General features: G+C 45.3%; 1 protein-coding gene and 1 non-coding gene across 3 annotated transcripts; both read right to left on the reverse strand.

Annotated features, from left to right (window-relative positions):
• Positions 1–2,470: 2,470 nt before the first annotated feature.
• LOC117755679 (microtubule-associated protein 1S-like) lies at positions 2,471–11,567 on the reverse strand. Of its 2 annotated transcripts, none has more exons than XM_034575666.1 (10): positions 11,354–11,567; positions 10,251–10,346; positions 9,011–9,093; positions 8,393–8,530; positions 6,986–7,490; positions 6,770–6,856; positions 3,799–6,206; positions 3,445–3,586; positions 3,139–3,356; positions 2,471–2,987 (listed from the first exon to the last, which is right to left on the reverse strand). In XM_034575666.1, the coding sequence occupies exons 1-10, from the start codon at positions 11,520–11,522 to the stop codon at positions 2,832–2,834; spliced, it is 4,002 nt and encodes a 1,333-aa protein (XP_034431557.1). In that variant the 5' UTR covers positions 11,523–11,567; the 3' UTR covers positions 2,471–2,831. The 2 variants fall into 2 exon arrangements, with proteins under 2 accessions (XP_034431557.1, XP_034431556.1); XM_034575665.1 differs by having other exon boundaries at positions 6,770–6,859; positions 11,354–11,566.
• Positions 8,062–8,133, reverse strand: trnaa-cgc. Its single transcript has one exon. It is a non-coding gene; the product is annotated as a tRNA-Ala (tRNA).
• Positions 11,568–11,716: the final 149 nt, after the last annotated feature.

Consider the following 11,716-nt stretch of genomic DNA (forward strand, 5'->3'; position numbering starts at 1 on the left):
GATAGCATGTGGCACCATCCAAGGTCAACACCACATCTCACCCACTGTCGGCTGGGATTGGCTCCACCCCCCCCCCCCCCCCTCCCCCCCTCAAAGGATACGCACTGCAGACCTGAGCAGAAACTTCAACAGTATAATATTACAATAATAATCAAGTTTTGAGCTGCTGCACATTCATCATTTTATTCAATATCCACGAGGCTGCATTTGCATTGACGTGACTTTCAACAGACTTTTTCTTTTTAAATGGTGATGCACATTCTTTATTCATTACATTACTCCCCCGACCCCCAACATCTCGACATTGTAGAGACAAGTACAAAGTGACAGCTTCTCAATCTTCATCCCATCAAGTTTTCATCCAAAACACTCTCCTCTGCCTCTGCTTACCCACAGTGCTTTGCTCTCTGTCTTCATGAATATCATGAATGAAACAACACACGGTACATACACGACTTTTGCACATGCGGGACACATACATGTACAGACAGTTACAATTCACTTGGCTACTCTGGGGTTCGAGTAACCGTTACAGAGCTGGTTCGACCCTGCGATCCCGGTCAATCGGTGAATGTGGCCAGTGTGTGTGTGTGTGTGTGTGTGTGTGTGTGAGGTTTGGAGGGAATCGTGAGAGTTGTGATGAATCTGAGTCGGAACAACATGTGTGAAAAGTGTAATTCCATCCACATTATTTGAGAAAGTGATAAAATAGGAAATTGATCGCACTAAATAGAAACTAGTTGCATTCTTCTCGCGGATAAACAAGTGTGTTTAAAAGTGCATTTATATAATTAGAAAATATCTTGAGGACAATTTAGAGGTATTGAAAATGCTATTTTTTCGTGCAGCATTCACACTAAGAGGAGAATGGTCGGTGGTGTCGTTTTGTTCTCGTGCTTTGGTATTGAAGAATCTCTGTGTGTCTCATTTACACCAGCGTCAACGTTTTAAAGGTAAAACAGCAACAGAGCTTTTAACCTGCGAATCTTACACATCTCAACATGTGACGTCCAGAGAGGATTGAAGAAGGAAATCCACGTGGTTAAAATGTAATACATTACATCAGATATTTCCAATTACTCACTTGTGATTGTATTTAACATACACTGAGTCTAAATCTGTGAAATATGGTCTGAATTACAGGGAAACTAGTGAGGTGAGAGCATTTAAGCTGCTTTTTATTTCCATTGAGGAAGTCCATCATTTAAACCCAAGTAAAAATGTATTTATCATTTATTTATTATCTAAAAAAACCCTCTCCCGTATACTTTCCTGTACACAGATTTAACGTTAATTAGGATTGTAATTAATAGGCAATGTGGCACCAAATTCCATAATGTATTTCAGGAAACTTGTGAGAATTTATTGGGAAGGTTTTATACTTTATACTTTTTATTTATTTAATTTTCAATGTCCAGGATTACTTTGCCTCCAATTATATTATATATAACATTCGTTTTATTCATTCTTGATTTACAGAGAACATCTTGTAAATCTCTCATTTACATTGACTTGATCGACTCACCCTTGATTTTACACTGTGCAAGTTAGTCGACAACATACTTGATTGACGACTATGATCATGTCCATCACATTCACGATTAAAATACATTACATGTCAATAGTTTTAACATTTTCTGAATATAAGATAAAAAGTCAGCACATGACTCTACAAAAGCATCTGTAGTCTGATTCCTTGTTAGCATTTTTATCAGCACATGTAATGGATTACAATTACGGAGCCATTAATTAATAAGATTACTTTTGTAATGCTGCTGAATTAAATCCAGTATTCTAATCCCTGCTGACAGATTTGTCTTTGCCCACTCAGGTTCATTAATCTCAGGCTCAGTGGGCGATGATGATCGCTCACTGGCAGCGGACACAACAACGTCTTGTTTGCTCGGCGGCACAATTCCTCTGAAAGCAGGTACGACACACGGCACAATTCACCTGTTTGCTCACAACAAACACCTGGACGCTGTGAATTTTAGTGAATCAAAATAAATACAAAGCAAGCAATATCTTCACAAAGTTTGCACACTCTTGTCATTAGGGAAAATCTTGAGCTGTTTTTTTACACTTTTTTCTCCTGTTTTTATCCAAGACCGTGATCTTTCAATTTGAAAACAGGACATTGATTATACTTTCAGATTTTAAGTTGCTTTCACTAAAAACCCAACGCTCGCACTCAAATACCACCAGAGAGCAAACGTTTCACACGTGCACAGATGCGGCGTGAGCGCTATGGGTACGCTAGGGTTTTGAGTAAAAGTCTAACAAATTCTGAATGTGAAATCAATACGTCCTGCTTTCAAACTGAAACATCAGGCTCTTGAATGAAGATAGGAGAAAAACAACCTTTGAATTTCTCACAGGTGAACTGGTAGAACTGAACTGGGCCCAGAAACACATCTTAGGCTGCTGTCACTCAAACAACTATCACACAGTGCCTCTAACCTTGTGTTTGCTAATAACTTTGACTAATACATCCTCAGCTTTTGTGGAGCTGCATGTTTGCAGCTCGTCTTACAGTCAGTGTGGTTTCCTCTCCTGTTGGGCACAGGGTCATTGGTCAATAACATCATGCAGTTCTCTCCACAGGGACATGTGTTCTCCATGGACGAAGAGAAGTAAGGGCTCTTAATGCAAAAGAAGCCCACAGAGGGGATGGGGAGGATTTTACCAATTGTTTTCATGCAGTAAAGAGCCTTCAATTTCCTTTATGTCCCCCTTATCTCCATTTCTACAAAACTCTTTTGACTCCTAACAAACACATTTCCATCCCTTAGCTCATATTCACCCTCCACCTCTGCGCCTCGCAGCGAGCCTCAGAACTCGATCTTGCAGGCGGGGAAGGTCTCGTCCTGCATGGCGACAGTGCTGTTGGATCCCAGCACGGTGATGCCCAGCTCTTTCTGTCTGTCCTGGGTGTGCTGGTACCACTCCTGCATCGGCACGGACTCAAAGGTAGGGATCACCGTCACCTGGAGATACGCAGAAAAAGGCTCACATTTAACCTCAGCTGTTTGTCGATGTCCTAGTCAGATGATATAGTTTTCCATGACTCCAGTTTCTGCAGTAAACCATGGATACTTAACAGTCAGAGTGAATCCAGTTGTTTAAGTGTGTGTCTACCTGTATGGTGTCAGACCAGGACGCCTTTCCATCCAGCAGAGCGTCCAGTGTTTGCCTCATAAGCTCCTCCCTCTCCTGACTGTCACCGCTGATGATGTAGCAGGAGGAGCGGACACACCTGAAGAAGTCCACGGTGACGGTTGGTGAGGAGGCTCCAGAGGGGATGTACGCCAGGTCCACGTACACGCTGGCTTCTCCGACAGAGGTAGCCTTAGAGCCTGGGGTAGAAAACGACGTGAGAGGAGTCAGTGGACACGCTTCAGTCTGCAGAGCTACTATTTGAGAGGAGAAAGAAAACACCTGTACCGGGACTGGGGGAGGATTTTGCTGGTGCTGAGCGGGTGCTGGACGAAGGCGTACGAGTGGAAGACACGCTCCCTTTGGTGACTCCACTTTGGATTCCCGTCCTGCTTTTCCCCGAGGCGGATCTGTGGGGACCCTCGACAACCTGGTTACACAAAAAACAGCAAAGCTCTAGACAAGGCTCGGTTTCAGATTTCACTCCACACACATGCCACACCAATGTCTGTATAGAACGGTGACTGGTTCAGGGCCACAATAAAACTGTTTATAATTTAACAAATTCAGCCTAAATATATACGTTTATGCACGGCCCTAAAACAGACATCCTTATCTTCAATGCTCACAAGACAAACTCACCCCTGGCATCTTTTTCCCTCGCATGCCGCCGGCTTTCGCTCTCTTCCCGTGGGCGTCAGGGTCAGACTGGGGAACAGGCATGGAGGTGTCAGGGTGTGGAGGCAGAGGCGGACTGTCCCTGAGCGCGGCAGGAGGAGGGTCGCAGGGCAGAGCCTGACTGGCGCAGTGGTCGTGTGGGGAGTTTGTCGGCTCACTACACGACTCGTCCTCGTCTGAGTCCAGAGCTCCATCCGCCGTGGTGGACGGGCAGTCCTCTGTACAAACAGGGGCGTTTGATTCGCTGGGTGACGCGTCCTTTGGGTTGTTGTTGTTGTTGCCGTAATGATGCGACGAGAAGGCTCCTCTGGACGGTTCACTGGTGGCCGAGCTGGAGTCAGGATGTTTGAAATGCTTGAACTCACAAGGAGAAACCAGACAAAGATCCACGTCATGAGGTGAAGACTCAAAATGAAGCGTGCCAGGAGCCGGAGGTCGCCCCATCTCTGAACCTTGACCTAAAGATCTGGGCGGCTTCTTCATTGGTAAAGACATCCCGGCAAAATGGGCTCCGTTGGAGTGGGAGTGATGAATGCTGTCATCCCCCTCTCTCTGGCTCACATAGCCTGGTCCCTGCTCAAACGACATGGACAGTGACTCATCTACTTCTGTGGACTGAGGTGAGCTCACCTCTGCTGGCATGGAGTGTGTGGTGGTGGTGGTGGTGGTGGTGGTGGCCACAGAGGCAGACGGGTCTGAAGGTCCGTCTTTAAAAGTCCCCAACGACAGGAAACTGAGATGCTTCTCCCTGGGGTTTGCGTGGCTCTCTGGAGGGTTTTTGTTCTGGGATGGCTGCCCCTCACTTTGTCTGGACGATCCACTCTGCAGGTTGACGTCACCGGACTCTGAGTTTCCCATCTGGGCCTGTAACTTGCTGAGAGTGGCACTGTTGCACCACACGTCGTCCGGGGAGAGACAGTACGGAGTGTGGCCTGCGCTGTTGGGCCGTGAGTCAGGGGAGGCCGGCTCCACAGTCTCCTCATCAAGGCTGACGGGGGCCTGGTTCTCTGGAGAGGATCGGGAGGGGGGGCTGTGTTTCAAAGCGCCGTCTAGGAGAGTGTACTCAGTCGGCGTTAGGTCTAACTGGCCTTCGTGTTCGTTATTTGGCGGGTTGTTCAAGGGGGATGGAAATCCCACAACTTTTGCAGGTTTGGCAGCGTTTCCAGAACCTCTCTGCAAGTCTGCACCAGCTTTCTCTTCATTATCACCACCCTCTCCTCCCACTATCCCTGTGCCACCTGCTTCTTCTTCTTCAGCTTCCCTACTCGTCTCTTTGCTCAGACCTCCCAGGCTCTTTTCATTTCCTGACTCACTGCTTCTCTGCTTTGCTTCATCCACTCTTTCCTCCTGCAGCTTGAGAAAATCAGCGGTCATGTCCTCGGGGGTAGACGTTTTGGAGCCGTAGGGTTTCTCTTCAGGTTCTGACACCGCTTTTTGATTCTGCTGCTCAGTAGAAGGGATCTCCGGCTCTGGGATTTCTGACGCAGTCCCAGCATTGGGCTTTGTTGAGTTGTTGTTCGGCAGTTCAGTGTTTACATGTGTCTTCTTGCCATCGTTTGCCTCCTTTCCTGGTGGTTTTCTCGTTTTCTTCGCCCCTGTTTTAGAGTCATTTTTTGCTTCCTTTTTGAGCTTAGTTATATTTTCATTCTTTGGTTTGGAAGGGACACTTTCCTTTTTCACCTGATCATGCTTCGTTACGCCATACTCGTCTTTATTGCCTCTCTTTGACATATTCTTCTCTGATGTTGCTGCTTTTTGCTTTACACCCACCTCTTTGATTTTTGTTTTATCAGCATCTCTTGCACCAACTCCATTTAAACCTTTTCCCTTTTCCTTCACCAACACCTCTTTGACATGTTTTGATGTTGTATCCTTCCCTTGTGACTTGCCACTATCCTGGCTGTCCGTCCTCTTGTTCTTTCCGTCTTCACCCAGCCTCTCCAGGTCCCCGGTTGTCACAGTTGGTTTTCGGAGGAAGGCCAGACCCTTCAGCTTCTCCAGCCCCTGCAGCAGCTTCGCCTGGGGCGTAACACCGGGGAACAGCATCCTCACCACCTTCTCTTGAGGGCACGCTGGGTGCCACACAAGCAGAGCGGACACCGAGGCCAGGGCTGGGAGAGGGAGAGCTTGAGATTTGGATGCTGATGACGAGTCAGGCCAGTTCTGCATGAATGTCTGGTACTCCTGGCTGTTTTTAACAGGACTGAGGAGGTACAAGTCCAGTTGTCCCACTCCCATCTTCTGGAACAGGGTCAGGGGCTCGATGGGGACTCCCTGCGGTCGAAACATTGGTTGTGGTCTGATGTCTAACTTCTTCAATAACTGTAAGGTTAGGGCCGCCTGCTGCGTGCTCTTCAACACATTGTCCACACCTGACAGGAGGAGAGTGTCAGCTGTAGTCACTTGCAACTTTGGGTTTTCATACATTTAGAAATCTACAGGGGCTCCTTACAGAAAACAACAGGGTGTGGAAGAGTTTGATGCAGCTGGTTGTTACAAGTTAAAAAACAGTAATAACCACTTTTGTTGCTACACTATATTAAAAACATTAATTCATATATTAGGGCAAATTAGCACGATTGAATCTAATTTTCTAGGTTAGGGTTAACACTAACCCTTGCAGTAACGTGCAAAGAAATATATTAATGCACTGCAGAAAAAGAGGCCTGAATTTACATGCTTTGGTATCTATCTCCATGGCGACTAAGCAAATGTGGTATCCTCGGAAAAAACATTCTGAGGTTGATTTATATTTCAAAGTTCAAAGAAAAAATATTAAAGACATATTTCATGCACATTAAAAGTATTAATACAAATGTATATGATTATTTTTATACATGTATCTGATTAACAAGAAGGTTTTTAGCCCATATTCCCTGTTACGTTATGTCTTATTTACTTCTACAATGTACTGCAGTGGGTTCCTCTCACTCACAAGGCTGTTGCTCCACCTGCAGCCTGCTGGGGGCGTTAAAGAACACGACTCCAAGCTCTGGGGAGATCAGCCTCTTGGACAAGTCCTCTGCTGAAATAAAACAACATGAGGACGCACAGAGACACACAAACATTTAGAAAATTTAACATGAAACAGGATAAGATCTCCTCATTACATCGTCTTCCTTCAGGACCATGATCGACATAACCATCTGACCTTTGACATCCGAAATCAGCTCCAGCTCGGCCACCTTCCTCTCCAGGAAGGCGTTGACCCCCGGCAGGTTCTCTGTCCCGATGTGCGTCAACAAAACGGCATCAACGCGGTCCAGGTGGCGGACCAGCTTCCAGAAGCAGGCCTGAGTGTCCGAACCGCCGTCCAACAGCACCGTGAAGCCGTTGACGGCGAAGAAGGCACAGTCGCCTCGGCCGGCAGGAAAGACGTAGCAGCAGGGACGGGACAGCTTGAGGAAACCAACAGTGATGGGAGGAGGCAGGAGGTCGAAGGTGGACGGAGGGCAAAGGGTGCCGGAGATGAGGGAGGTGAAGTCCCCCAGGGCCTCCATGGCAGGCAGCACCTCTGGGGGATTGATGTGGAGCGTGAACGGACGCTGCTGAGGCTGGTTCCCCAAGAGAGTATTCCTCCACTCGCCGATGTTGGGACAGCTGAGGGTCAGGCTGAGCTTAGAGGAGGAGGAGGCAGAGCTCTCTTCATCGGGAAACTGAACACACAGAGACAACAGTCAATTGTAATTTTTAGTCCACATTGCCGGGGTGAATATTATTCACTATGTTATCTTATTATCTGAAGATTCATATTGGGATATTGTGTTCGTAAGAAAGAAAATGCTAACTAAACAAAAAGATATGCTTGCCTCCTGGTCAGAAGATATCTTCAGTATTTTGATTCTTTAAAAACCCAATTTGAAAAATTTGAATGTTATATTTTCACATGTGATGTGTTTTTGTGAGAAAAGAGAAAAGATGAATATCAGCTGATATATTATCAGATTCTTTTAAATACATCAGCATGAGACTTACTGGTGTATGGGGGAATAAGTTGCTTGACAAATGTTAATATTGTGTATATTTTGACTTTATATCTACTTAATTGTTTCAATAATTTTAGTCAACTCTCATATATTTCTTGGTTGCATCTCCTCAGAATGTGATTTGTTTTTCTGTCTTTAAGATCAATGTAAATGCAACGTGAGTTTGGGCTGCTGGTCAAACAAGATCATCAGAAATACTTCATTGATCTTCAGGGGAAAAAATGAGGTAAAGAACCAAGTGTGGAGATGCTGGGGATTGAACCCAGGACCTCATACATGCGAAGCACGCGCTCTACCACTGAGCTACATCCCCTCTTTAAGCACTGGATTGGATTCTTGCTACCATTGCTCCTCAAAGTAGAAGCAGTACAGATAATGCAGGGATTTTTTCCTCTATTTTCATGAAACAAATCAAGAGAAAATAAGCAGCAAATAATTAATTTGTCTTGTACTTGCAGCATTAAAATAAAACTAAATTTGTATTGATCAATAATATAAGCAACATTATATAACATACAACAGTTTGATGCAGATAAATACAAATGGGGGGGGGGGGGGGGGGGGGGTGTCACCTGCTCTGTCAGTATTTGTTTCAGCTGGTTTGGTGAAAACAGTCCTCTGTGAAACAGCAGGTCTCCGCTGTCCTCCACGCTCTGTCCACACAGGATCAAGAGCTTCTGAGCCGAATCCCTCGACAGCAGAGCAAACACCTGAGCAGGCGAGAGAGAAGGGGAGTTGTGTTGTTTTATATTTTCACTGCACAGCCTTAGATGTGAGTATTTTCTGCTTTCTCTCTTCGTAGATTTGATATCTTTGAGGTTTGATGCTTAAAGTCGCACAAAATAAGCAATGAAAATGTAGTTGTTTAAAAATAGTTGTTAGTTGTGACTCATCAATTACAGTAAATCATATGACAATATTTCAGTATAGCTGCATGACACTATTTGTAATCATATTAACATCACGATAAAATAGAAAGTAAAAGGAAAATGATTATTAAAAACACCAATAAAGTCACGTTCCCTCCTTTGTTTCAGGTTTCAAATTGGAAAAATGCATTCATTTTCCTCATTTTTATCCATTTTAAATTGTCAAAATCTAAATAATTGCACAGCTGTATCATTTTGCTTTTAACCTGGTAAACTATCTCCCATGAGCTCGATGTAGTTCTGTAGAATTTGTCCTCTCACCTCTGAATGAACCTGCTCCTGAGACGGACTGATCAGCACCTGAGTGTCCAACGCTTTGGTGCCGTGGCGCAGACACTTCTGTCCTGAGGGGGCAGAGAAAAACAACAACAGATGGAGAGAGAGGGACAGACGAGCGAGGGACCGAGTCTCTGCTGAGGGAGTCACAGGGAACCAGCTCAAAGAGGTCAGAGAGAAAGTGAAGTTGGGTAAAACACAAAGAGGAAGGAAGAAAAGTGGAAGAGCTGAGTCAGAGGGGGTGTCTGCGGACGAGATGACAACTTTACTCAGTCAGCAGTGAGGATCCAGTCTGAGGGGAAGTGGATGAACGAACGAGGCAAAGAGGCGAACACAGCCAACTGGAAAATAATGACCTAAATACGAACAAAGGTTTCTTTAACTCAAGTTAGAAACAAAAGAGAGAAGCAAAATACATCACTTTCTATTGCAGTGAATTACATTCTTCACATTTTTTATGCTTTGCAAGTTTGATCTTGTGAAACTGTGGCTCACGGCTTGAGGAAGACTTAAGCGCCCAATAACAGTCTAATGTTTGTACACTGAATGTGAAGCTACATCCAGCTTAACAGGAGGACACAGTTAAAAAAAAATGGCAGCACAGACAGTAGGCAGCACAGACAGTAGAGATCTAACTCTCAGCCAGAAATGAAACTCCAGGGAATATATCATCCATCCTAAATCTCATCTATTTCTCTGTCAATGTTACAAAACCCTGACAAAATCACATGTTAGCACTTCACCTTATCAGAAGAAAATTCAGTTTTATTTACCAGATACAGAACAGACACGCTTCCCGGCTGCTGTTCTTTCCTCCCTAATGAAAAATATGTCTGTTCCTGTCTGTGTTTGTCACCAATACTTCACAGCTGAGCTGTAACACGACTGCCTGTCGGCCTTTCCACTGTTTTCCCTGCTCGTCCTTGACTCTGCATACTAACAGAGAGAGAGAGAGAGAGAGAGAGAGAGAGGGAGAGGGAGAGAGAGAGAGAGAGGGAGAGGGAGAGAGAGAGAGAGAGAGGGAGAGCTGGCACAGCTTGGACACTATTGTTTTCTGTCCACAGGGCCCACCCATGTCAAACAATCATCCAACTGCTCCTCCACTTTCCTTCCTTCCTCCGCTGTCGACCCCTCTGACCCGCCGAGCTGGCTGGTTACCACAGAGACGGTTCTTTCTGTGAGGTCGGAGAGTTTATGGGTGGAGGGATCACACGCAGTTTCTTACCTGCACCCTTGAATGAAGCCGTGTGATGGGACAGGAACTCTTGGAGATGGAGGTTCAGGTTACAGGATTTTAAGTCAATGTCCCAGGACCGGATACCTGCAGACGTGAGAGACATTAGGCATTTATACACGGGATTTATATGCTAAAAACCACAATATTAACCATGTTTGACCATTTTCTTGTCCTATTCCTACATTGTGTTTTGATGTGTGATAGAAATAAAATATTCTATTTGGTTCAAATACAGGTTCATATATGTTTCCCGCAGCCAACATCAGCCATCTTTGCAAAAACAACGGACACGATAAGACAGAAAATCATGACAATGAAAAACAGCAACATCTCCAAATGATTATTAATTTTACAGATTATCTGAAGAACTCAGCACTTTAAAATGAATAAAAACTGCATTAGATTATCCACAAAAGAGACAGTGAAAGAGATGAAAACATGGCTGTTTGTCTGAGCTCATTAAAAGTTGATGATATACTGGTGGTGAGTGGTTTGCATGGTTTAGTGCTGGGACCAGTGGGAATGATAAATATCTCGATTTCTCGATTTCTCTCTCACATCAATCATTACGTTTCAGTTTCAGTTTTCTATTATCAAAGCCTTTTCGCATAGATTATGAGCTCAAATGTGGCATCATTAAACATCCTCATACATCTATGAGACTCACAGATTATAACGCATTATTACAGCGTCATGCCTTTCCGCCTCTGTACCCACAGTCTCTTAATGGCACGTCGTTCACAAGTGGATATGTGTTGACTGAACATCCGCCCTGCAACATTTCCCTCAAAGCTTCTCCATAAAACGATAAGTGATGCGAAAGCAGCTCCTGCAGGCTGCTTTTAATTATAACGCGTCCATAGGGAGCAGCAGCAGCAGCGAGGAAGAGGAGGAGGAGGAGGAGGTGATGCTGATGGTGGAGCATCTCCAGATGACGCATCCTCGGTCAGTGGGGTGGATAAAATCACATATAAACACTGCAACGGGGTCAGTGTCACACCCTCGCCGATGAGAGGTCTGCATCGGATTTGTTTTCCTCCATTAAACATTACGCACAGTGGCTATAAGAGGGTGGTTTGAAATGCACGTACCTCGCTGAATCTCCCTGCTGATGTGCGCCTGTGTGTGTCCGAGGTGAGCGGTGCGTCCGACGATGATGAGCACGGAGTATTTGTGCGGGCAGAAGTCGAGGTTTGCGGTGCAGGCTGCGCGTCTCGGCTCCTCCCGGACCTCCCTCTCCAGCACCCGGCTGGACGCCATGTTGGAAACTTGCGTTGGGATGTGATGTCATTGAATAGGGGGGGGGGGGAAACACCCTGCAAGCGCCTTTTATTATTACAGGGAGATGACAGCTGATGTGTTGGAATGCAGCCGTGCATTAGGGAATGTGAAGGAAGAGGCTGAATTATTGATGACGCACGGAAAAGGGGATCGATATCGTTTTTATTGTTTTA

This window comes from Hippoglossus hippoglossus, chromosome 22, assembly GCF_009819705.1.
Source record: "Hippoglossus hippoglossus isolate fHipHip1 chromosome 22, fHipHip1.pri, whole genome shotgun sequence".
Classification (NCBI taxonomy): Eukaryota; Metazoa; Chordata; class Actinopteri; order Pleuronectiformes; family Pleuronectidae; genus Hippoglossus; species Hippoglossus hippoglossus.